The sequence below is a fragment of the Carassius auratus genome, chromosome 27 (assembly GCF_003368295.1).
Source record: "Carassius auratus strain Wakin chromosome 27, ASM336829v1, whole genome shotgun sequence".
NCBI classification, from domain to species: domain Eukaryota; kingdom Metazoa; phylum Chordata; class Actinopteri; order Cypriniformes; family Cyprinidae; genus Carassius; species Carassius auratus.
The window spans coordinates 30,187,547-30,213,983 of NC_039269.1; the positions used below are offsets into that span (position 1 = coordinate 30,187,547).

At 40.9% G+C, this 26,437-nt stretch overlaps 2 protein-coding genes across 2 annotated transcripts; one reads left to right on the plus strand and one right to left on the minus strand.

Annotated features, from left to right (window-relative positions):
* Positions 1 to 3,493: 3,493 nt before the first annotated feature.
* LOC113046164 (tripartite motif-containing protein 16-like) lies at positions 3,494 to 6,672 on the minus strand. Its single transcript, XM_026207083.1, has 6 exons — positions 6,007 to 6,672; positions 5,392 to 5,487; positions 5,079 to 5,312; positions 4,528 to 4,687; positions 4,340 to 4,387; positions 3,494 to 4,129 (listed from the first exon to the last, which is right to left on the minus strand). Exons 1-6 carry the CDS (start codon positions 6,577 to 6,579, stop codon positions 3,576 to 3,578), a joined length of 1,665 nt encoding a protein of 554 aa, XP_026062868.1. The 5' UTR covers positions 6,580 to 6,672; the 3' UTR covers positions 3,494 to 3,575.
* Positions 6,673 to 8,893: 2,221 nt separating this feature from the next.
* LOC113046485 (uncharacterized) lies at positions 8,894 to 25,813 on the plus strand. The gene is made up of 8 exons (XM_026207327.1): positions 8,894 to 8,989; positions 9,944 to 10,225; positions 10,290 to 10,476; positions 14,227 to 14,321; positions 14,389 to 14,497; positions 15,281 to 15,468; positions 16,593 to 16,752; positions 25,599 to 25,813. Exons 1-8 carry the CDS (start codon positions 8,894 to 8,896, stop codon positions 25,811 to 25,813), a joined length of 1,332 nt encoding a protein of 443 aa, XP_026063112.1.
* Positions 25,814 to 26,437: the final 624 nt, after the last annotated feature.

A 26,437-nucleotide genomic window follows, 5' to 3' on the forward strand; every position in this document is an offset into this window, starting at 1 on the left:
TCTGACAGTGTAACATTTAGCAGAAGTATTTCAAAAGAGTTACATTGAGAATATCACTATATATTGTTGACCAGTCTGACGGGGCTCATGCTTATAACAGTAGTTTGGTGGAGTAGACTCATTTAGACCAAAATAATCATTTGGTTTTAGCCAGGTTTCAGTCAAGCAGAGTAAATCAAAACTATTATCTGTGATCATTTCATTTACAATAACTGCTTTGGGTGTGAGTGATCTAATATTTATGAGCCCAAACTTTAAAAATTGTCTTTGTTCATTTACTTTACATTTTTCTGGTTTAATTACGATAAGATTTTTTCTAGATCCTACATTATATTTATATTTTGACCTCACTATTCGGGGAACAGACACAGTCTTAATAGTTTTTACAGCGCAAGTACTTTTATCATTTAAGCGGGTGGAACAAAACTCATCATAATGGTTATTTGAGAATTGTCTTACTAGTCACATGGAGCGAAGTGTCCTGGAGATGTTGTCAGAGAGCAGCTCCGCTCCGATTTTGCTGGGGTGTAATCCATCAGCGCGAAACAGCCTAGGACGCTCCCAGAAAAGATTCCAGTTATTAACAAATAGCAGTTTCTGTTCTTTACACCATGACAACAACCATTCATTTAAAGCAAAAAGTCTACTGAACCTTTCGTGTCCTCGTCGATACGTGGGCAGTGGTCCTGAAACGATGATCGAAGGCAGGAGGGGGAGAAGTCGTTGCCCGGGGCCCGGCTCGCGTCCTCCGCTGTGGATGCACCCAGGGTCCGTGCTCGAGAGTGCACAAAGTGCAGCTCGAGCGTGCCCCCACCTGCAATCAAAGGTAAACATTCATCCGCCATTAAAGCAAGTAACAGTGAGTACAGCAGTGGTAATGTGTGTGAATAGAGTATTAGCAATATAAGCGCAGTTAGCAGCAACCACGCTTGCTGATGCTAACTGGCTAAAAGCTAATAGCGGACCCGGGAGATCAAAATAAAACTAGTGATAGCGAGGCGCTCTGATTGTTTTTGTTGTAGAATACAATAGAGGATATATTCACACGTTATATAAACGGAAACGATGGTGTATAAAATTGATTTTTAAGTTAAAAATAGTCGATGAAAAGAATATAGTGACGGAGCTCAAACGCAGTACAGACGCCAACAATAATCTCAATGTCCAATTGAATTGAACATCCAAACACACAACTGTAGTATAAATGTTCTAAATGAGTTGTTAATTAGTATATAATATAGATTTATGCTGTAAAATATTAATTAAATGTCTAATACTTATAGAGGAGAGTGGGGTAAGATGAGTCATGTTTTAATGTGCTCCTCAAGATAAGGGAAATGATGCAGAAGTACAGTGAAAGTGTCTGTCCTATCCTCTGTCAATTCTTCGCCATCAGTTAGGAACCTAGGTGTGCTATTTGATCACAATCTTTCCTTAGAAAGCCACATTTCTAGTATTTGTAAAACTTTTCCATCTCAAAAATATCTCAATTACGGCCTATGCTCTCAATGTCAAATGCAGAAATGTTAATCCATGCATTTATGACCTCAAGGTTAGATTATTGTAATGCTTTATTGGGTGGTTGTTCTGCACACTTAGTAAACAAACTACAGCTAGTCCAAAATGCAGCAACAAGAGTTCTTACTAGAACCAGGAAGTATGACCATATTAGCCCGGTCCTGTCCACACTGCACTGGCTCCCTATCAAACATCGTATAGATTTTAAAATATTGCTTATTACTTATAAAGCCCTGAATGGTTTAGCACCTCAGTATTTGAATGAGCTCCTTTTACATTATACTCCTCTACGTCCGCTACGTTCTCAAAACTCAGGCAATTTGATAATACCTAGAATATCAAAATCAACTGCAGGCGGCAGATCCTTTTCCTATTTGGCGCCTAAACTCTGGAATAACCTACCTAACATTGTTCGGGAGGCAGACACACTCTTGCAGTTTAAATCTAGATTAAAGACCCATCTCTTTAACCTGGCTTACACATAACATACTAATATGCTTCTAATATCCAAATCCGTTAAAGGATTTTTAGGCTGCATTAATTAGGTAAACCGGAACTGGGAACACTTCGCATAACACCCGATGTACTTGCTGCATCATTAGAAGAATGGCATCTACGCAAATATTAGTCTGTTTCTCTCTTATTCCGAGGTCACCGTAGCCAACAGGTCCAGTCTGTGTCAGTACGTATCCAGACCAGATGGTGGATCAGCACCTAGAAAGGACCTCTACATCCCTGAAATACAGCGAAGACCAGGACAACTAGAGCCCCAGATACAGATCCCCTGTAAAGACCTTGTCTCAGAGGAGCACCAGGACAAGACCACAGGAAACAGATGATTCTTCTGCACAATCTGACTTTGCTGCAGTCTGGAATTGAACTACTGGTTTCGTCTGGTCAGAGGAGAACTGACCCCCAACTGAGCCTGGTTTCTCCCAAGGTTTTTTTCTCCATTCTGTCACCGATGGAGTTTCGGTTCCTTGCCGCTGTCGCCTCTGGCTTGCTTAGTTGGGGACACTTCATCTACAGCGATATCATTGACTTGATTGCAAATAAATGCACAGACACTATTTAAACTGAACAGAGATGACATCACTGAATTCAATGATGAACTGCCTTTAACTATCATTCTTCATTATTGACACACTGTTTTCCTAATGAATGTTGTTCAGTTGCTTTGACGCAATGTATTTTGTTTAAAGCGCTAAATTAAGGTGACTTGACTTGACTTGACCAGGAGACTCTTTGGTAATCTTCAGCAGAATTCTTTATTGAAAAGTCATCAAAAGTCTCACTAGTCATTAAAACATTGTAGTTTATATACATTTGAAGGAGGAGGGATATCTACAGTAGAGGTGGAGGCAATTTAAACAAAGCATGCAAACTGAATACAGGGATCGGCCTGATGCTGGTCATTTTCCCATCTTTGATCTTATCAGTATAACAGTGTCATTTAAATACAGAAGTGCTTGACAGTATCACCCATACCTTCACATTATCATAGAAACAAAGGCACAGTTGTACCTTGAGCTTAAAAAGCCAAATGACAAGGAATAGCACAAAGACAAAAGGTCATTATCTCAGACACCTGATTTTCCTGATTTGATCTTCTTGGATATGTCAGCTTTATTACTTCAAAATGTAATCTAGATTTAACATTTTATATATTTGTAATCCCACATCTTGAAACAGATATTATTACTGTAACAGTCCACTAGTTCTAAAAATGAACTGTTAAGATCTTAGAGATACAGACAGATACATCTATTACTGTTGGGTGCACACGTTTATCAGAGTACAGTAAAGTTTTGCCTGGCTTTCCTATGAAAGATATATTATATTTGATCTAACATCTGACCATTACTCATTTTCAGATTAGTTTATTAATATTAATTAAACCTTGAAAATGTAGTTTACTACTAATACAATTAATAAAAAAAAATCATTTATATTTTAGTTTTCTTGGTTGCTTGACTGTTGATATAGGTTATTATAAAGATTTAGCATTCAGCTAAAAGCATTATGGGCAGAATCTCTCGTCAGTCTATTCTGATTCATCAACACAGTTTCACTGATCCATTATAAACCCCAAACCCAGGATAGAGCGTCTGAGTGAATGTGGTCTGGACTGTGTGGATGAGGCTCATTGTGTCAGAGACGCTGTAGAAGGACAGAGTTCCTGCTCTGTGATCCACAAACACTCCTATTCTCCTGACATCATCATCATCATCACTATACACTCCTATTCTACTGCTGATGGGCTTCACAGAGAGAACAGTCTTTATGTTATTGTGTCTGAATGAGTATCTGGAGGAAGAGCAGTACAAACTCCAGGACTGATCATTATATCCAAACACACACTCATCACCCCGTCCCTTCCTGCTGATGCTCTTATATGACACTGATATAAACACACGTCCACTCCACTCAATCTCCCAGTAACAGCGTCCACACACACTCTCTCTACACAACACCTGATGATAATAATCAAATCTGTCTGGATGATCAGGATACGGCTGGAGTGTGTTAGTGAATGTAATCACTCTGTTGTTCTCAGACAGACGGAGGAGTTTATTCACTGTGTTCAGATCCAGAGTGAGCTGACGGGAATCTGATGGAGATAAAACACATCAGAATCAGGAATTATGAATCTGTTTGATCTTTTCATGTTCAGCGTATCATCAGTGTCTCAGTACAGATGAACAGATATCTGTGAACATCATCATCTACATCATCAGTTATTAAACTCTTCTTTCTCCTTCTACAGGAAGAACATGAACACACTCAGAGAGTTTTTCTGCTGGATTTCTTACTGACTTACATTGTAGGAAGTCCTTCCTGGTCCAGTGATCAATGTTGGAGAATGTGACTGTGGAAATCAACAGACATGAACAGTGTGATTCTCATGATCCTGTATCTATTCCTAACACATTTCTAATATGATGTTCTCCATGATATGAGATGATGATGGACTGGTTTCTGAGAGCAGATGAATCTCCAGGACTTTACCTCTGTCTGAGATCTTCTTGAGCTGCTCTTTGCAGAAATCCTCCAGTTTGTCTCTCAGCTGATGGACAGATTCTCTCAGATCATCAGAAGAGAAGAGAGAACTGAAGAGATCATCATTTACGTCTGTAGATTCAGGAGGTGCTGAGAGAGACTGGAAACTCTACAGAAAACAGAAATCAAACTCCTCAGCTCCACACTTCACTCAGTAACCTTCAGGAACATCAGATTTGTCTTCACTGATCTTTAGTAACTCAATCCAGCACTTTCACATCATCAGCTTCATTCTCCTCATATTCATTATATCACATTAGAGTTACAGATCCTAGTATTCACCACATACACTGTTTGTGAACTTTCTAGGAAACAGGTTGAACGATAAAACATCTGCTACATAAATGTCCATCTAACAACTCAAGCACATCAATGGAGTCTCATTGTAGAGTTGAGTAGATTTGATCAGGAGAAACAGCTCAAAGGTATGATTAGATCGACCATTATTGATATCTTTCACTCAGGTCCACTATGATCCTGTTCTTCTAGATCTGTGTTACCTGCAGGAACTGGATGTGATCCTGTGTGTGTGAAAGCTGCTCCAGCTCAGCGTCTCTCCTCCTCAGATCATTGATCTCCTGCTCCAGTCGCTCCAGTCGTTCTTCAGCTCGACTCACTGTAGTCTTTTCCTGATCTCTGATCAGTCGTATCAGCTCAGAGCGGCTTCTCTCAATGGAGCGGATGAGCTCAGTAAAGATCCTCTCACTGTCCTCCACTGCTGTCTGTGCAGAGCGCTGTTAGGACACACAGTGATTCAGCTTCAGTGAGTCTGAACTGAGACGGAGACAAACTTCTCTTCTTCTCCAGACTCACCTTATGAGACTCCACAGTCTCTCTCAGCTGCTGGAGATCTTTCTCTCTCTGCTGGATTCTCTGCTGGAGCGTCTTCTGTGTCTCCTTCAGCTGCTTCTGCAGGACAAACAGATGATCGTCAATCTCACAGAAAACTACTGACACTAAATCATCATGTGATCAGATCAATCCAGGAAAAGTAGGGTGAGGCATTTTAAAGGTTAAATATCTGAACTGATAATCATTGGCTGTAGGTTCAAACTCCAGAAGGGATGATTGATAATTTACTACCATCTTTCATGAATTATCTATCATGTGTAATTAATACCTGTTTCACACTATAAGTGTATATTATGAAAGTGAATCTGACAGATGTAGAGCTTCACACTGACTTCTGTGTTCTGTGTAATTAAGCTGCAGCTCTAGACAGAAAATAAACGACTGAAGTGAAGCTATAAATGGCTAAAATGATCTGGATTCAGTCGGTTTTACTGAACAGAAAGTGTTTTTGTGCAGCTGTTGTTCATTTCTGCTGTGGTGAACAGTGTGAATGCTGTAAGCTGTTAATATGGTGCTGATATAAACACATATGAAACGAGTGTCAGCAATATTTCATCAGTGTCTAGTGTTAAATACCTGTTTCTCTGTCCTCTGATCTGCGGCTGATACAGTGTCGTGGTTTTTATGTTCAATAACCGTACACAGCACACATATACACTTCTGATCAGTGCGACAGAAAACCTCAAGAAGCTTCTCGTGTTTCTGGCAGATCATCTCCTGCAGTCGTCCAGTAGCTTCAATCAAACTGTGTTTCTTTCCTTTAAACCAACTCTCATGTTGTTCGAGGTGATTCTGACAGTAAGAGTTCAGACACAGCAGACAGGACTTGACGGCTCTGTATTTTCTTCCAGTACAGACGTCACACTGCACATCTCCAGCTCCAGTAGGAACCACACTTTGAAGTTTAGTCTTCTTCAGTTTCTCCATCATTTCAGCAAACACCACGTTCTTAAATAAAGCAGGTCTTGGGCTGAAGGTCTGTCTGCACTGAGGACAGCTGTAGACTCTCTTCTCATCCTCTTTATCCCATCTGTCTGTAATACAGCTCATACAGTAACTGTGTCCACACTGGATGGTCACTGGATCCTTCAGGAGATCCAGACACACCGGACACAAGAACTCATCCTGAGAAAATCTGGCTTCTGCCATTTTACTGCAGAAATACAGAATCACTAACACACAGCAGCTCAGCTACACTTCAGTTTCTCTTTCCCTGAACTCATGTGATTCCTGTTTCCTGGTTCTGTGTTTGAGTGACGTGTGTAAAACAGGTGTGTCTGCACAGCAAAAAATCCAGAGTGAAATTAACTCTGCTGGGAGTACATGTGAGACCACACTCAAGAGTGTGAAAGTGTTAAAATAGGAGTGTTAAATTAACACTGAAGCTGAGTTAAAGTTAATGAGATAATTAAGTGATTAATTGAGTGATGATTGACCATTATTGATGAGACCTGATGTTAACATGCAGAATAAACAAAGATGAAAATCACTATGTTTATGTCACCATTATAGTGGTCAGTGTTTGGTTTAGTTGGGCTCTTGACCCTTAAAATGTTGAAGTGAGATTTGGTTTGGCTGTTACAACTGAATTGTAACAAACAGACAAGAAAAAAATCAAAACATGGGCGTTTGACCTGAATCACAAAACTCAATTAAAGCCTAAACAGATTTGATTGACCTCATTGATTATAACAACCCTGTGATTGTACAGTACCCGCTAATTAAAAGGATTTCTTGAAAGTTGTTCTGATAAAAAAAAAAAAAAGCTTGTTTTAGGCACACACATACATCAAAGATTAGTGTAGGAATCTCAACAACGGTGACAAACAGCATATTCAGAAAAACAGAACAACTCTAAACATTAGAAGACAAACTACTAAAAGTAACATAAAAAACAAAAATAGATTAGTAAGAATAAAGGAAATTACTGAAACAATTCAGCTAATAATTTATTCATGCCGCAATGCATCATGGGAGTCATGGATGAATTTTGATAGGTGGCACCCAGAATGCACTGCAACATGCTTTTTGGATTTTCACCATTGTTGAGATTCACAGGTTGATTCTTGATGTTTGCTTGTCTAACTAAAAGACTCCTTTTGAAAGAAGTTAATTTAACACTCCTATTTTAACACTTTCACACTCTTGAGTGTGGTCTCACATGTACTCCCAGCAGAGTTAATTTCACTCAGATTTTTTTGCTGTGTGAGTCTGTAAAACAGGTCTCTCATTCCTGAGATTAGTTTTCACATGCCTGAAAAACAAACGCACAGATAAACACTCAAGCCAGCTAGTTGTATACAAGTAGTGTTTTAGGGACAAAAGTTTTTCATTTCAAATGTCTCTATCTAACACATTAATGATGCAAAGGAAAAACATATAAGATTAAAACATGATTTACTGTATGATAACTATATAATTTCTTTTGCTCCCTTTGCTAAAAGTTTAAGTGAAAATTGTAATTGCTTTTGTTATGATTACATTATTAATCAGTGACACTGATAAACTGGTAAAACATTTCAAAGCATCAAATGAATTGTCTCAAGTTTCATGAGATCTGTACACAGAAAACCAAAAAAGCCTAATGGAAGTGTAATCATAAGCAGTTTGTTCAATAACAAGGGTTATGAGAAGAACTCTTTCAATGGGACAGTTAATAACAACTCGATGATTAAAGTTAAACCTCAACTGTGGAAGTTGAAATTTCAAAACCAAAAGTAGCTGTTTTTAAAGACTTATCTGGAAAGACACATATGTTCAAATCCAGCTGTCAGTCACTGATTTAAAAAAGTGCACATCGTAAAACACGTGTCAGTGTAGTGAGGTCCATGAAATAATATTGAAAATAGTGATAGCATGCACTTTTAACACAATGCTGAGACAAAAGTTAATTCAACCAAAGTCAATGGCCAAGTGCCCAACTAACATGAACACTAATCACCATAATGATAACATACTTTAGCAACCTTAGTACATTTACCAAATGAAAGAAATAAATCCAAACTAGCTTGCAATAAGAGAAAATGGGAATTTTGTTTTTGCAGTTGTTTAATCATCCTCTGGTGAGATACTGATTGCATCTAACGATGTTGCTGTAAGTAGTTTATAGTATTTTAGTTTAAGTAGTTTTTTATGTGTTTCTGCTCATCTCTTCACTTTTTTCTGTTCTTGTCGTTCATCTTATTCTCAGTGTTTCCGCTTGTTAACTGTAGGTGTCATCACTAATGCTCAGTCATCACTTGAAGAGTGAATCTACAACTGGTGCAGTGTTAAAGGTCCCATGACATGAACATTTCACTTTATGAGGTTTTTTAACATTAATATGAGTTTCCCTAGCCTGTCTATGGTCCCCCAGTGGCTAGTGATTTCGATAGGCGTCTTCCCCTTATGACGTCATACGGGGAAAGGTTACCTCCCTTTCTCTGCTTTGCCCGCCCAAACATTTACATTTAATTCAGTTGCAATGTCAGCACAGGCGTCCCTGTGGACCCCCCCAGAGTCGAGTCAGGTCTCCGTTGGGTCGAGTCAGGTCCCAGTGGACGCTCCTGAGTCGAGTCAGGTCCCCGTGGACGCTCCAGAGTCGAGTCAGGTCCCAGTGGATGCTCCAGAGTCGAGTCAGGTCCCCGTGGACACTCCAGAGTCGAGTCAGGTCCACGTGGACGCTCCAGAGTCGAGTCAGGTCCACGTGGACGCTCCAGAGTCGAGTCAGGTCCACGTGGACGCTCCAGAGTCGAGTCAGATCCCCGTGGACGCTCCTGAGTCGAGTCAGGTCCCCGTGGACGCTCCAGAGTCGAGTCAGGTCCCCGTGGACGCTCCAGAGTCGAGTCAGGTCCCCGTGGACGCTCCAGAGTCGAGTCAGGTCCCCGTGGACGCTCCAGAGTCGGGTCAGGTCCCCGTGGACGCTCCAGAGTCGAGTCAGGTCCCCGTGGACGCTCCAGAGTCGAGTCAGATCCCCGTGGACGCTCCAGAGTCGGGTCAGATCCCCGTGGACGCTCCAGAGTCGAGTCAGATCCCCGTGGACGCTCCAGAGTCGGGTCAGATCCCCGTGGACTCTCCAGAGTCGAGTCAGATCCCCGTGGACGCACCAGAGTCGGGTCAGGTCCCCGTGGACGCTCCAGAGTCGAGTCAGGTCCCCTTGAACACTCCAGAGTCGGGTCAGATCCCCGTGGACGCTCCAGAGTGGAGTCAGATCCCCGTGGACTCTCCAGAGTCGGGTCAGGTCCCCGTGGACGCTCCAGAGTCAAGTCAGATCCCCGTGGACGCTCCAGAGTTGAGTCAGGTCCTCACTGATCAGGTCGCTGTTGACTTCCCAGAGTCTAGGCAGATCACCATTGATCAGGTCCCAGTTGATTTTACAGAATCTAGTCAGATCACCATTGACCGTCCAGAGTCAGGTCAAGTCGCCATTGACCGTCCAGAGTCAGGTCAAGTCACCATTAACACCCATGTGTCAAGTTAAACCACAGTTAAACCTCATGAGTCAAGTCAAGTCACCGTTGATCTCCTTGAACAGGGTCAAGTCACGGTTGGTCTTTATGAGCCCAGTCAAATCACTACCAATCTACCAGAGCCTGGTCACATCTCAGCTGAACTTCCAGAGCCTCATCACATCCTTTCTGTTGTACCCAGCAATGCTCTCTCAGCCTGTTTTATTGCTGTCAAGGAGACTGTTACGGCTGTGGAACCTCCAGAGGTGGTGGCAACTGCTGCAGAACCTTCGGATGCCATCTACCCTCTCGTCTCGGCTATGGAGGCCACCTATGAAATCACCGCCTGCCCTGTCATGGCCACGGAGGCAATCTACCATCTCATCATGGCCACGGAGGCCGCCCTTAACCTGTTCATGTTCTCTGTTTCAGTCTTACATGACCAGACTTCCACTCCTGTGCCATCGACTCCACTGTGGTGGTCCTCTGCTCCGCCCTTGGGCTCCCGTTCTGTCTGCGCTGCCCCGGAGAGCTCCAGTTCCACCTGCTCCACCCTGGATTCCTGCTCTGTCTGCACTGCCCTGGGCCCCTGAACTTTCCGATCTGCCCTGGTCTCTTTGTTTTGTTTTGTTGTTTTTTTTTCACTTCCTGTCCCTGTTCCCCTCTATCGACCTGGCCCTCTGTCCCTCCCCCTGATCCTACACCAGTCCACTTCCCTCCTGGTCTCTTTGTATTGTTTTACTTTTTTTTTTCACTTCCTGTCCTTGTTCCCCTCTATGGACCTGGCCCTCCGTCCCTCCCCCTTATCCTCCACCAGTCCACTTCCCTCCTGGTCTCTTTGGTTTGTTTGTTGTGTTTTCTGAGGAGCATCTGGAAGCTGCTTTTTAGAGGAGGGAGGGGTAATGTCACAGTCTGGTCTGTGTATCCCTGGGTGTCCACTAGAGGTCTCACTTCCCCTTATCGTCACCACACTTCAATACTGCATTTCACTCAAGCCCTTATCTGGAATAATGACTTCATTGCACACAGATGTTCCCACTCACATTGTTTGCACCTGTCCATATATACACTGTTTGTTTCTGTCATTGTCATGGAGTCCTTTATGTCACCCAGCTTTTTCGTGTTCCCTGGTGTTTGTTGTGTTGCATGTTTTTGGACTGCTTTTCAGGATGTTGAATAAACTGCATTTGAATATACCTGTTTGTGTGTGTGAATCGTGGCACAGGGGAGTACCAATAATCCTTTCAGCAGTCCAAACCGTTCTCTGTAGTCTTCTGATGTCTGATTATGTAGCTGAACCAAACCAGACAGTTATTGAAGTGCACAGTACAGACTCAATGACGGCTGAGTAGAACTGTTTCAGCAGCTCCTGTGACAGGTTAAACTTCCTCAGCTGGTGAAGGAAGAACAACCTTTGTTTGTTCACTGATTTGAAGTGCAGGGGGGAGAGGGGGATTGCAGGGGGTGTTAACTGTTGTGTAGAGAGAACGGGTGTAGGAAGTTTCACATCTACATTTACACTTATTCATTTAGCTGACGCTTTTATCCAAACTTACAATTGCTAAATATGTCAGAGGTCGCACGCCTCTGGAGCAACTAGGGGTTAAGTGTCTTGCTCAGGGACACATTGGTGCCTCACAGTGGATTCAAACCTGGGTCTCTCACACCAAATGCATGTGTCTTATCAACTGTGCTAACACCACCCCAATATAAAACATCTACAATAAAACTCATAAAGGTCATTAGCAAGTTGTTGTTTAGCCTAATGGAGATGGTGTCTAGTAGTTTGTGATGGATCTCAGTCCTTTCCACACTTAAGTTGAGTCATTGGAAGTGAATTGATCTTCCAAATTTTTAGCATAGGTATTTTTAGCCGCTCTAATCTCTTTATTCAGTTTGTTCCTGGCCTGCTTGTACAAGACTCTGTCCCCGTAGGCATCCTCTTTGGCCTGACGAAGATGTCTGAGTTTTACTGTATACCATGGCTTATCATTGTTGAATGTTAAATAAGTCCTGGTAGGTATGCACATATCTTCACAGAAAGTAATATAAGAATTTACAGTCTCTGTGAGTTTGTCCAGATCAGTGGTAACAGCTTCAAAAACACAGTGAGGTCGAAACAGGCTTTTAAAGCCCACTCTGTTTCGTTGGTCCATCTCTTTACAGTCTTTACTACAGATTTAGCAGACTTAAGTTTTTGTCTGTAGGACGGTATAAGATGAACCAGACTGATCTGATCAGTGAGTTTCTGTAAAGCTGAGCTCACATGCGCTTGAGGAGGAATGGAAACACTCACGAGAACTCAGTAACATCTGTACACCTTTCTTTGATGTTAAAGCATCATCTCTGATGATTGTGCAAATGTAGTAGTGATGAAAAAAATATTGTTTGAGATTGTGATATTGATACTGCTTGTGGATATACATGTTCATCTCAATAAATTAGAATGTTGTGGAAAATGACATTTATTTTAGTAATCCAACTCAAATTGTGAAACTTGTGTATTAAATAAATTCAATGCACACAGACTTGAAGTATTAGAATATGGTGACATGCCAATCAGCTAATGTGGTGGCTTCTTCCATGTCTAGAAGAATCACTCTCGAAGTCTTGGGGTTTTGATGCCAGAATTTAGATTTTATTCTCAAGAGAAAATAAAACCGAGAAAGCTCTGCAGAACAGTCTATCGAGTCTGTGTCTCCAACTTGCTTTTAGGTTGTAGAATTTATTTTAAGTAAAACGAGGAGGCCTAATCATATATTTTGTCTTATGTCAAAACAGGACAAGCAACTTTACCATATGCTGTATTTTGGTCATCTCTGCACCAAGGAGGTCTCATCATATATTTTGTCTTGTGTCCAAATAGAGCATGCAGCTGCACCATATACTATACCCCTTTACTCTCTGCACATTACATTCTCACGCAGGCCTCTACACACAGGCACATGCATGATTATAACAGTAGTATAACTTGAAAAATAAATGGCTAGATTCACATTGATTATACTTGATTAGTTCACATATTGACCAATACAAATATTCTTCACTGATCAACTTAAAACACTTGCAAAGACTTCCTGAGCCTTCAAAATGGTCTCTCAGTTTGGTTCACTAGGCTACACAATCATGGGGAAGACTGCTGATCTGACAGTTGTCCAGAAGACAATCATTGACACCCTTAACAAAGCCAAAGAAGCTGGCTGTTCACAGAGTGCTGTATCCAAGCATGTTAACAGAAAGTTGAGTGGAAGGAAAAAGTGTAGAAGAAAAAGATGCACAACCAACAGAGAGAACTGCAGCCTTATGAGGATTGTCAAGCAAAATCGATTCAAGAATCTGAGTGAACTTCACAAGGAATGGACTGATGCTGGGGTCAAGGCATCAAGAGCCACCACACACAGACGTGTCAAGAATTTGGATACAGTTGTCGTATTCCACTTGTTAAGCCACTCCTGAACCACAGACAACTTCAGAGGCGTCTTACTTGGACTAAGGAGAAGAAGAACTGGACTGTTTTGTATTTCATTTGGAAACCAAGGTCCTAGAGTCTGGAGGAAGGGTGGAGAAGCTCATAGCCCAAGTTGCTCCACAGTCTGTGATGATTTGGGGTGCAATGTAATCTGCTGGTGTTGCTCCATTGTGTTTTTTTTTAAAACCAAAGTCACTGCACCCATTTACCAAGAATTCTTGGAGCACTTCATGCTTCCTTCTGCTGACCAGCTTTTTGAAGACGCTGATTTAATTTTCCAGCAGGATTTGTCACCTGCCCACACTGCAAAAAGCACCAAAGATTGGTTTAACATCTTGAGATATTATTATTTTTGTAATGCATCACAAAGAAATGAACAGCAAAATCAATAGCATGGTCGCTGCCAGAAAAATATAGAAATCAATATCTCAGCAAAAAATAAAATAAAATCATAAAAGAAGATAAATGAAAAACTTAGTTCTCCCAAAGAGATTTAACCTGATTGCAATGATAGGATAAATGAAGTAAAGTATTCTCTGCAGAATACACACATAAGTTCTAGAGATAAAAAAAAAAAAAACTTTATGACATTATGCAATGTATCTCTCTTATTTTATTATAAATGCAGAGTTTTTCAGGGAGTAACCATACTTTATTCCAATGAATATTATAAAGAAATTGGTCCAGAAAAATGTATCCTGCACTACCAGTCAAAAGTTTTTCAACAGTGAGATGTTTAATGCTAATTGAGTTTCTTTTGCTCATGGAGCCTGCATTTATTTGATCAGTTTATATATACATTTGTAATATAATATAGCCTACAATATAATGTAATATAAAATGTAATCTAGCTAAAACATAGCCTTTGATGTTTATTTGAAATGTGTTATTGTTCCGTAGCGGCAGCAGTGTGTTTTGATCGTCACGTGCTGATCGCGTTGGTTATCAAGCGTCTCTACGTCACGCGTGCTGACGTTATCTGGCTGTGTGGACAGGTAAGTGGTTCACCTGGCTCTGAAAGCTAGTCTGTGTCTGTGTGTGATCGAGCGGTGTGTGTCGCAGACAGCAGTGATGGTGAGCGTCGTGCAGGGCTGGATGTCACGGCTGCTGTCTCCGCTGTGGCGCCGGGCGCAGGAGCTCGATGAGCGGCGAGAGGATCCACGCTTCGACGGTCAGTGCGTCACACGTGTCTGAGACACTGCAGCAGAAAAAAGACGGGCTTTGCCTTTAAAATATAGATGAACTAACAAGGTCGGACCAATCTCATTCAAATCGCTGCACAGATTTTACCAGCTAAAAGTTTAAATCAGACACAAGCTGAAACTGAAGTGCAGTCCATTGGTTTCTCTAGTGTTCTTGATCTCAATGTGCACTCTTTGTTTTTAAGGATGTACGGTTTTGCTTCTTTAATATATATCCAGGGACATCCGTACTTACGAATAGTCAGGTCGCAATCATGAAGTCAGGTGCGTTCGAGTCACTCTGGTCAGAACAAGATACAGATTTAACTTTTCTACATAAAATTCAACTATTTTTGATTTTACAATAATTAGTGCTGCCAAACTATTAATTGTGATTAATCGCATACAAAATAAGTTTTTGTTTGTATAATATGTGTGTGTTCTGTGTATATTATGTCCATATAAATACACACAAAGTATATATTCTTTAAAATATTTACATGTCTATATTTACATTAATATAATTCATATTATCAATTTTTTTTTAGTGCCGTCAAATAAATCGCATCCAAAATTAAAGTTTTTGTTTACACTGTGTAAGTGTATGTACTGTGTATGTTTATTAAGTATATAATACACACACATTTTAAAAGAAAGTGAGTTTAAAGAAGAGTTAGTTTCCCGCTGGTTATAACCAGTTTGTGTTGGTGTTCATGTGTGTGTAACTGGTAAACATGACCTGTCTGATGATGTGAAGACACCTGTGTGTGCAGGTGAGGCTCAGATCCGGCAGGTGCAGACAGGTGTGGTGACTCATCTGTGTGTGGATTACGGCCTGATCGATCACAGCGTGTATTTCACATCAGGAGAGGTGCTAGGAGGAGTCGTGCTGTGTGTGGGAGACTCGGTGCAGGCGCTGGCCGTGCGGGACGGAGCCCACGGACACTGGATTGCACTCAGGGTGAGACCAGGACACAACAATCATCAATAATAGCCACAGACCACCTGCTGTTGAGCTCAAGAACACATTATATACACCGTGGACACTTTCTAACTGAGTACATCATTTCAGAAGAGAGGGGAATGTATTAACTCTTCTTGCTCTTAAAGGGACAGTTCACCCCAAAATGGAAATTCCGTCATTAATTACTCAGCCTCATGTTGTTCCAAACCTTCAGAACACAGATTAAGATATTTTTGGTGAAATCTGAGAGCTCTCTGACCCTCAGTAGACAGCAGAGCGACTGAAACGTTCACAGGTCTACAAAAGTAGTTAGGACTTTGGTTAAAGTGCATCAGGGTTTCAACTGTAAAAACTGTGTGTGTGTGCAAATAGAACAACAATATAATCAAAAATATCCTAATTTGTGTTCCGAAGATAAAGAAAGGTCTTAAGGGTTTGGAACGACATGAGGGTAAGTAATTAATGACAGAATTTTCGTTTTTAGGTGAACTATACATTTAATTGGCTGTTAGTGTTTAAAACGGCAAACAGTTTTCACAGTTTCATCTAACATCTAACTCAACATTACCAGTTACTATTTTTAAACTAAACTGAAGGCCTTTGATAACATATCTGTGAAAAAAAGATTGACCGTTGAGCCAGAAGAAGACTCTGTTTAACATTTTAAACAAAGAAAAAATAAATCTTTGACGGATGTTGTCTTTGATAAGGTCTAAATATATGCAAATACAAAAACTAATAAAAGTAGGTAATTATATCTGAAAACACTGCTCTCTAAGCAACTAGGGATTGCACAATCCTGTTAATGTGTAAATATGACGGGGTGATCGAATATTGTTTGCTAAAGAGTTACTAAATGTATTGAAAATGTGCATGTTTGTGCAGGTATATAATATTTGAGTCACCTTAAACCTTGTGAATTAATTATCAATAGCAACAGGCAGAGTTTAAAAATAAATGTGTAGCAAATTACTTGACTTCCAAAACAATTTTCAAATGACATGCCAAGGTGAAACGGCTCATTAATTTAATCTCAAAAGCACTAATATTGTATGCATCTCTTATTACTGGAGCACTTTCCTTAAAAGTAAACAGTGTCCATGTTTTCCTGTTGTTTTGAGGTGGAGCGGCACAAGGACGCCTGGGACAGCGCAGGGTCAGAGACGCTCACGCTGGAGTCTGACAAACTCCGGCCTCTGATTGGAACAGTGACGTCATGTGATCGAGATGGAGGATACATCAACCAGACGACGTATTTCCCTCGATCGGCTCTCTGTGAAGGTCAGAATCAGTGGCTTTAATGATCAGCAGTCTACTATTTAACTTTTATATTACAAAACGCCTCGTTCTGGACTGATGCTGCAACTCTGTGTCATGACAGAGATAAATACATGTGAACACAACGGCCCGTGTCAATGACTCACTCATGCCCAAACTCATAGGAATATTTCTTCTGTAACACAAAAGAATATCTTTGTAGTAGCTTTTTTTTGTCAGGTGTAGTCAATGGGGTCCACTGATTGAAGCTACACAAGAACCATAAATGTGAAGAAAAAGTATTCCATACAGACATAACTTGCTGTGATGAACGGAGAAATATCACCGATCATCTTAGCCTCCTACTAACACACTGGCGAGTAAAATCTGAGAATTCATTAGCCATTGGCTAGTTTTAGACATCATTTAGTCACCCAGAGAGAAGATTGTCGCATATGCAAGTGATTTACTTGCAATGTAGAGGGTTAGCGATGAACAGAGAAAAAAATTATATTCACTGAGGTTACATAATGTCAAACATCTTTTAATTGCTTGCACTAATTAACATGGTCACCAATCAAATTAAATCCGTATCAACATAATTTGATATTTGCATTCACGCAGCCAATAATGTTATAAGATTAATCTTTTTAAACATAATTTTGTGACTATAAAAATGAAATATTATATAATATCAAATATTCATTATTTGTTGCTGCCAAATGCAACTGTTCTGCATTTTTTTTTTTGTTGAAATGGAACACTAAAAATGGTCAATTAATATAATTAACTTATTGTTGATTGAAATGGTGTATAAAATCATGTGCAATTTATATTTGAAAAATATTCTGAAAATTAACACTCATGTCACGCTTTAAACAAAACAGATTGCGTCAAAACAACTGAACAACATTCATTCGAAAAACTTGCAAAATGACAGTTAAAGGCAGTTCATCATTGAAACTCCATCGGTGACAGAATGGAGAAAAAAACCTTGGGAGAAACCAGGCTCAGTTGGGGGTCAGTTCTCCTCTGACCAGACGAAACCAGTAGTTCAATTCCAGACTGCAGCAAAGTCAGATTGTGCAGAAGAATCATCTGTTTCCTGTGGTCTTGTCCTGGTGCTCCTCTGAGACAAGGTCTTTACAGGGGATCTGTATCTGGGGCTCTAGTTGTCCTGGTCTCCGCTGTCTTTCAGGGATGTAGAGGTCCTTTCTAGGTGCTGATCCACCATCTGGTCTGGATACGTACTGGATCCGGGTGACTGCAGTGATCCTCTGATCTGGACACAGACTGGATCTGGTGGCTACGGTGACCTCGGAACAAGAGAGAAACAGACTAATATTAGCGTAGATGCCATTCTTCTAATGATGTAGCAAGTACATCGGGTGTTATGGGAAGTGTTCCCGGTTCAGGTTTACCTAATTAATGCAGCCTAAAAATCCTTTAACGGATTTGGATATTAAAAGCATATTAGTATGTTATGTGTAAGCCAGGTTAAAGAGATGGGTCTTTAATCTAGATTTAAACTGCAAGAGTGTGTCTGCCTCCCGAACAATGTTAGGTAGGTTATTCCAGAGTTTAGGCGCCAAATAGGAAAAGGATCTGCCGCCCGCAGTTGATTTTGATATTCTAGGTATTATCAAATTGCCTGAGTTTTGAGAACGTAGCGGACGTAGAGGATTATAATGTAACAGGAGCTCATTCAAATACTGAGGTGCTAAACCATTCAGGGCTTTATAAGTAATAAGCAATATTTTAAAATCTATACAATGTTTGATAGGGAGCCAGTGCAGTGTTGACAGGACCGGTGTCCTGACATATTATCCTACCCTGTCAGATTTTCCTACCCGGGTTTACTGCGCACGCGCACATCAATATCGCGTCCTTTGTCTCATGCTAAACAATGATATTTAATGTATCTGCATTACTGTAAGGGTAGGTTTAGGGTTGGGGTAGGTGTAGACTTTAATAAAAATGCAATCTAATTGGTAGAAAATATTTATTGTTGGTTTCCTGTAGCTGTATCCCTTCTAGCTACAACCGCGAATATAACACATAATTACTGTATTTGCAGTACTGTAAGGGTATGATTAGGGTTGTGGTAGGTATAGACGTTAATAAACCATAACTTTACAGTAGCATTTTTCGTTGTGGAATTGTACTACCCACTGTTTTAGTGGGAGGTAGGAAAATCTGACAGCGTAGGACAAATCGACAGAACACCGGGCTAATATGGTCATACTTCCTGGTTCTAGTAAGAACTCTTGTTGCTGCATTTTGGACTAGCTGTAGTTTGTTTACTAAGTGTGCAGAACAACCACCCAATAAAGCATTACAATAATCTAACTTTGAGGTCATAAATGCATGGATTAACATTTCTGCATTTAACATTGAGAGCATAGGCCATAATTTAGATATATTTTTGAGATGGAAAAATGCAGTTTTACAAATGCTAGAAACGTGATCAAATAGCACACCTTGGTTCCTAACTGATGACGAAGAATTGACAGAGCAGCCATCAAGTCTTAGACAGTGTTATAGGTTAATACATTAGGTCCTATAATTAACACCTCTGTTTTTTTCAGAATTTAGCAGTGAGAAATTACTCGTCATCCAGTTTTTTATATCGACTATGCATTTCATTAGTTTTTCAAATTGGTGTGTTTCGCCGGGCCATGAAGAAATTATAGAGCTGAGTATCATCAGCATAACAGTGAAAGCTAACACCATGTTTCCTGATAATATCTCCTAAGGGTAACATGTAAAGCATGAAGAGTAGCGGCCCTAGTACTGAGCCTTGAGGTACTCCATACTGCACTTGTGATCGATATGATCTCTCTTCATTCACTGCTACGAATGATGGCGGTCATATAAGTATTAAATAAGATTTAAACCATGCTAATGCACTTCCATTAATGCCAACAAAGTCAAGTCTATGCAAAAGAATGTTGTAGTCAATTGTGTCAAACGCAGCACTAAGATCCAATAAAACTAATAGAGAGATACACCCGCGATCAGATGATAAGAGCAGATCATTTGTAACTCTAAGGAGAGCAGTCTCAGTACTTTGATACGGTCTAAATCCTGACTTTTTCTAAGAAGGAATATAATTGTGAGGATACCACCTCTTCTAGTATCTTGGACAGAAAAGGGAGATTCAAGATTTTTCTATAATTAACTAGTTCTTTGGGGTCAAGTTGTGGTTTTTTGATGAGAGGCTTAATAACAGCCAGTTTGAAGGTTTTGGGGACATATCATTGTGACAATGAGGAATTAATAATAGTCAGAAGAGGATCTATGACTTCTGGAAGCACCTCTTTTAGGAGCTTAGATGGTATAGAGTCTAACATGTTGTTGGTTTAGATGATTTAACAAGTTTATACAATTCTTCCTCTCCTATAGTAGAGAATGAGTGAAACTGTTCCTCAGGAGGTCTATAGTGCACTGTCTGATGTGATACTGTAGCTGACGGCTGAATGGTTACATTTTTATCTCTAATAGTATTGATTTTGTAAGTAAAGTAGTTCATAAAGTTATTACTGCTGTGATGTTGGGAAATGTCAACACTTGTTGAGGCTTTATTTTTCGTTAATTAAGCCACTGTATTGAATAAATACCTGGGGTTATGTTTGTTTTCTTCTAAAAGGGAAGAAAAGTAATCTGATCTAGCAGTTTTTTATGCTTTTGTGTAGGATGGGTTACTTTCCCGCCAAGCAATACGAAATACCTCTAGTTCCCTTTCAAGTGAACTTCGAACTGCGTCCTCTAAGGGGCACTTTGGGGAACACCTCGCCGTGACCCGTGTCTGAAGCATACATTAAAAAAACACCAACTTGTTGGCCGGCGACAGCCTCCGAAGTCACTACCGGCGCGTCCATAAATCAGCACCGGGAGAGCACGTCATTATCTTCATCTTCACTGATTGTTTTGTTTGAAGCGTGCATCTGAAAGAACCTGTAAGGGCGATCTTTCTCTGTTTATCATGGAGACAACTAGCAAGCGTTTAGACAATGTGTGCATTCGTGTCTGCGTTATTTGACACCCGATGACACACGCGATCTTTGCGTCATTTGTTTGGGTGAAGAGCACGCACGTGATGTCTTTGAGGAGGCAATCTGCGTGCATTGTGAGTTTTTTCAATGGAAAAAGCTCCGCTCTCGTTGGTCTCTCTTCTGAGAAAAAAAAAAAAGGCAGCCATCTGCTTCCCGCGGTTCAGGATCTGTCCACGCTGAGGCGTAGAAGAAAATGAGCTCGTGAGAATACAGATGGATCTGTTTGAATGGTTTAAAGAGGGACTTTCCCTTTCACGCTCGTAAAAAGAATAAAAAATAAATAAAAGGCCGGCGGACGAGAGCGAGCCTTGGGAGGATGAGGTTATATCTGTTAGAGGTTATTGAGTGAAAATTACCTTTTGACCATAGCCCTCCAGCTCAGGTGAGCCTTTCATTTGTGCATGATCTCCATACAGAGATTAAAAAGAAATGAAATCAATCGGTTTCGGCATGAAAGTATTCTGCCGACATCGAGGTGATGCGCGAAAGCGTATAAATAATTTATACATTTTTATCTGTGAAAATTTTTTCTTTCTGCAGGGGAAACATCCTTTCTTAATCTCCCTCCTTGCCATCTAAGCCCCTTCAGAAAATCATCTCGCTTAAATGGCAGGGCATACACAGTAGCAGGTCAGGCTGTGTCTTTATTACACACAATGCTGGTGCTTCAAGCATATCAGACTGATCTACTAAGAGACCTGGATAGAGGCAGGGGCCTTATTCTGATCAGGTAGCTGAGCTCCGCCGCACCACGGATCTCTCTCCGTGATACCAAGCAGGCCGCCTCCGCCATGGGCAGGACTATGGCGGCCATGGTGGCAGCGGAGAGAGATCTGTGGATGAACATAGCAGGCATCGGGAGGAAAGAAAATGCTTTCTGCTCGATGCTCAGGTTTCGCCTTCTGAACTTTTCGGTATGTCCGTTGAGACGGCGATTTGAGTAGTTCAGGGAGATGAAGGCGCACTCTGCTGCTTTCAGATCCTTCGTTCCATGAAGGTCCAGGTCTGAGCCCAAACAACATAGGGGTCCTGGCCTGTCTCTATCTGAGGATCAAAGATGGGAACAGAAGGCTAGTTTCGCAACTCACGCTCCTCCCCCACCTGCGGGCAGGGGTTAGAGGAATCGTGGGTCACGAGGAGGTAAGCGGAACCTAAGGGGTATGATCTAGACAAGGCAGCGTTCTCGTCCAAATCGGAGTGATACCGAGGTATCTACTCATTCCCTTTGGGGATTTTTAACTTCTGCTTTTATCCTCCCCTTCCTAATTCCCCTGTAACCACCAGCTCTCCACCTGATCGAGGTTAGGTGGAAACCTCTCGCATAACAGTCTCCTTTGCTGGACCTATAATGTTTTTATGGTTCTATGTCCATGGCAACCACCTGACTGATGGTCCAGACTAAAAGGAGGCGCCCCTTGAGCGGGGCTCCAGCGCAGGAGGGTGGGTGAGTAAATGTAACCCTCTCTGTATAAACGTATGTGTATTTAATTGCTGGTGGTTACGTGTCTACTAATAAACTCTGTGAGTTTCCTTTTGCAGTGCTCAGTTACAGTGTTTACTAAACTTTTGCCAGCACCAGCCATCCGGCTTCATGTATTAGGCGGCTGAGATCACAGGTTTCTAAGGGAGCCTACTTGATCATCAGGCCTGGCAGAGCACTGCAGGGAATTTCATGGATGTCTGGCCAGGTCACCCCGAGGGGTCTCCTGGCCACTTAGGGGTGCTGTCGAATCCAGAGGGAAGTGGAGGTGGCAGTTACAGAAGTCTTCTTGTATATGCTGCCTCAGGTGATGTTCCCCTCACCCGAGGTTTGTAAAATTGAGCTTGCCTCTCCCGTGAGATTCAGCACCTCTGCGATGCTTAGGAACCTTTAAGTACACACGCTAAGCTTTGTGTACTTTCTCAAAACCACATGGTGGTCAGTGTGCACGTGAACACTTTGCGCACTTTCTAAAAATCCACAAGTGGTAAGTTTGCACGCAAGACTCTGCAAACTTTCTGAAATCTTGTACGGTAAGGATTACGCGCTCTGCTTCGTTCCCTTTCTTGAGATGATTAGACCTTGGTTCCTTGGGCTCCATTCAGCCAGTGTGTATTTGTTTATACACCTCAAGCATTGCTTCCCTCAACATGAGGGGATATTTGGGTGATTGTCGTGGGAATTTAGCAGCGCTCCCCTTTTTTAAAAGAAAAAAGGGTCGCCTGTGAGCACGCTACTCTGAGCTCGGAGTTCTCCTCTCGTATGAGACGGAGTTCTCAGTTTTTTTCCCCAGAGCGCTTCAGTATTGTTTCCACAGATCGAGTTGATGACTCTCAATCATACTGTTTTGAGATACACTATTCCATCTATGAGCTGCTCTATCAGAGTGCCATGAGAGCCCCTCCTTAGAACAGTATTTGAAAATCCATGCTATGGTAAGTGTGCACGTGAAGTCTTTGCACACTTTCTGAAATTCACACTGTGGTAAGTTCACACGCTAGTATTCTGCGTTCTTTCTAAAATCCTATATGGTGATGGCTTCACGCGGTTGCTTCGTGCCCTTTCTTGAGTTGGTAAAAGCCCCGTTCATCTTGGGCGCCACTCCACCTATGTATCCTCGGATACCTGTCTAAACAGGGTGTTGCTACTAGAGAACTGGCGAGACAGCTCTTTCAGCAAGCTAATGCGTAAGCTAGCGGTAGCCCCTGTGTGACAGGCAAGACTTGGTACAAATGCTAGGTTCTTAGCCGTATCCCTTTAAAGGAATCTTTCCTTTTTTTCAATGTATGCTTCAGACACGGGTCACGACGATGTGTTCTCCAAAGCGCCCCCTAGAGGACGCAGTGTCTCGTTCCCTACTCAGGGAACTATGGTTACATATGTAACCGGAGACAGTTTTGTTTTCCTCCAGCTGCGCTCAATTTTCCGGGCTGCTCTTTAGGGTGTGAGTGTGCTCATTATACCATGGTGTCAGACTCATGTCATATTTAACTACACTATGTTATTATAAACTAGGGCTGCACAATTAATCGAATTTCTAATAGCAATTACAATTATGGATGCCACAATTACGTAATCGTTCAAAAAGGCAATAATCGTTCAAAGTCCACTTATGTTATTCAGAGTTCTAAAGATGTGTTTTTCTTTCTATAGGTTATCTTAAGGGTTTTTCCATACATATTTTTATATTTTTTATTATTTGTATTTAAAGAAGAATTAAATCCAATGAATAGTTGACATTTAAGGCTTAGTACTATAGAAAAGTTTTTCAGTTTAAATTGTTTTCAGCCTTCATTAAAACATGACATGAAGTTGCTTCAATGGTATAAACATCATTCAATGTAAATTGTGTTGATCATAATCAGAATTACAATTTCAAATGAATAATCAACAATTATGATTTTGTCATAATCGTGCAGCCCTATTATAAACGCAAAAAGCACACTTACACAGAGGAGAACTGACCCCAAACTGAGCCTGGTTTCTCCCAAGGTTTTTTTCTCCATTCTGTCACCGATGGAGTTTCGGTTCCTTGCCGCTGTCGCCTCTGGCTTGCTTAGTTGGGGTCACTTCATCTACAGTGATATCCTTGACTTGATTGCAAATAAATGCACAGACACTATTTAACTGAACAGAGATTACATCACTGAATTCAATGATGAACAGCCTTTAACTATCATTTTGCATTATTGACACAACCCTAACCCTAAGCGCTATATAAATAAAGGTGACTTGACTTGACTTGACTTTTAAATGATCATAATGTATCTATGACAAAGGGCTCTAAAAATATGGCTTCTTATAAAAGTGTTCTCATGACTCAGTGTGGTTTGGGGTAAGCTGACCCGGCTCGAGTCGGGGGGTCAGATGAACCATCTGGGGGTAAAATGACGATCTGACCCAATCTGATTCAAACCCATCTGAAATAAATAATAATTTAAAAATGAATTTAATAATTTCCTTCTAACCTTCTAACACAATATATTGAACACCAAAGTCTTCCTAAAAACAGACTAAACAGAGAGTTGGCCATTACTGTATTGTAGACACAGATGGAAAGGTATTTTCATATATGTCAAGACTACCTGACTCACAGTAGCAATGCCATAGGGAAGACCACACAGCTTGTTAAGTTAAATCCAAAATCATTCATTAAAACATTAAATTAAACAATGAAATCATAATTTGAATCAATAAATGTATTAAGTCAGCAAATGAGAAGCAAGAGAAAGCTAATCAAAAGTGTAGTGCAGATCAGTAAAGTGTAAACTATGTGTGTAGGATGGTGCTGCCACCAGCCTGGAGCCCAGAGCAAAGCAGAGACGTGCAGCCAGAGCAGAGACAGAACAACTGTCAGGAGATGCTTTTAAACAGTCCTGTCAATCAGCTACTGTCTGAAGAATACTTTTTTGTGTGCAAAGAAAACAGTAACAACATAATTTATTCAGCAGTTCTTCACCCCAAAGTTACCGTCTTCTGCCATTTTGGAGAGTTCCCCAGAACGTAATCAACATAATCAGCGTTGTTTGCATTCAGTAGACAGTGCGTGCATGCTGAATGAAAACAATGCTGATTACATTGATTAGGATTACGTTATGGACACATCCGACCACTGAACTTGGGACCATCAGACTTCAGATCACTGGAGCTTGGGTGAAGGAGATCCTATGATAACAAGGTGATCTTGGCAAGATGGCCAACTCTTCAGTTGCTGTAGTGCTTTTGGCCGCCTCTGAGGACACTGCAATGATTACGTCCACCCCAGGAGAAGCTGTCTGTCTGACCTGTTTCAGTCAAGGAGAGCATTAATGTACTGTCTGTCTGTCTTTTTACAGCCATCAAGGCTATTCCTACCATCTCTGTGATCTCCGCTGCAGTCCTGCTGGCTCTGTCACAGTCTCCAGGCCCTTCTCCATCCACAGACCTGGCCCACCATCCCTCCCCTGTTCCATCACCTCTCCTCTTCCTTCATGTTTCCCCACTCGGGGTACTTTTTTTTGTTTTTGGTACATCTTTGAGTCCTCTCCTCATCTCTCCACCCGGTCTGTAACAATTAAAATACCTGGAGGTGAGGAATAATAAAAATTAAAAAAAAGAATTTTCAGAATATTCAGTCAGTATTGCTAGATCTAATATACAGGTACAAATTATTTGTATTCGGTGTTTTTGTTTGTTTGTTTTTTGGCACTAAAACAGCCCAGTACTTTATTAATAGTCAAACACATTTGATATTGCAATAATAAAGATTTCTGGTTGCTGGCACCTTCCAGGCTAACCTTATGAGAACATCCTGGCTCCTCCACGGACAATAACCCAGCTAACTTTCTCTCACAGAGAATGAATGTTTTAAGAACAAACGTTCTTCCACTAATGTTAACAGAATGTTAAAGTCAAAATGTGTAAAGTCCTAAATGAATTCAGTAATTAATGAAAATTTTTAAATTAATGCAATAATTAATTCAAAGGTGCTTAATAATGTTCTCAAAACTTTAGCACAAAACATTATAGGCTACATCGTTTATGGTAGCTCAATGTTCATCTAACATTTTTAAATGTAATTTCGTATTCATTAATATTAACAGATACATTTTTTTTTATTTCAGTAATGTATTAATAAATGTTTAAGGACTCAATAACTGAGATTAAAGAAATTAATTATAATAATTTTGATTAC

What these genes read in the sequence shown, in the direction of transcription:
- LOC113046164 (XM_026207083.1), bottom strand. Translation starts at nt 6,579, where the DNA reads ATGGCAGAAGCCAGATTTTCTCAGGATGAGTTCTTGTGTCCGGTGTGT. An exon ending in ATCACATCCAGTTCCTGCAG is followed by an intron (nt 4,688 to 5,078) that starts GTAACACAGATC and finishes TGTTTTCTGTAG; the next exon opens with AGTTTCCAGTCTCTCTCAGC. An exon ending in CAAGAAGATCTCAGACAGAG is followed by an intron (nt 4,388 to 4,527) that starts GTAAAGTCCTGG and finishes TGATTTCCACAG; the next exon opens with TCACATTCTCCAACATTGAT.
- LOC113046485 (XM_026207327.1), top strand. Translation starts at nt 8,894, where the DNA reads ATGTCAGCACAGGCGTCCCTGTGGACCCCCCCAGAGTCGAGTCAGGTC. An exon ending in ACGCTCCTGAGTCGAGTCAG is followed by an intron (nt 8,990 to 9,943) that starts GTCCCCGTGGAC and finishes CTCCTTGAACAG; the next exon opens with GGTCAAGTCACGGTTGGTCT. An exon ending in GACACTGGATTGCACTCAGG is followed by an intron (nt 15,469 to 16,592) that starts GTGAGACCAGGA and finishes TGTTGTTTTGAG; the next exon opens with GTGGAGCGGCACAAGGACGC.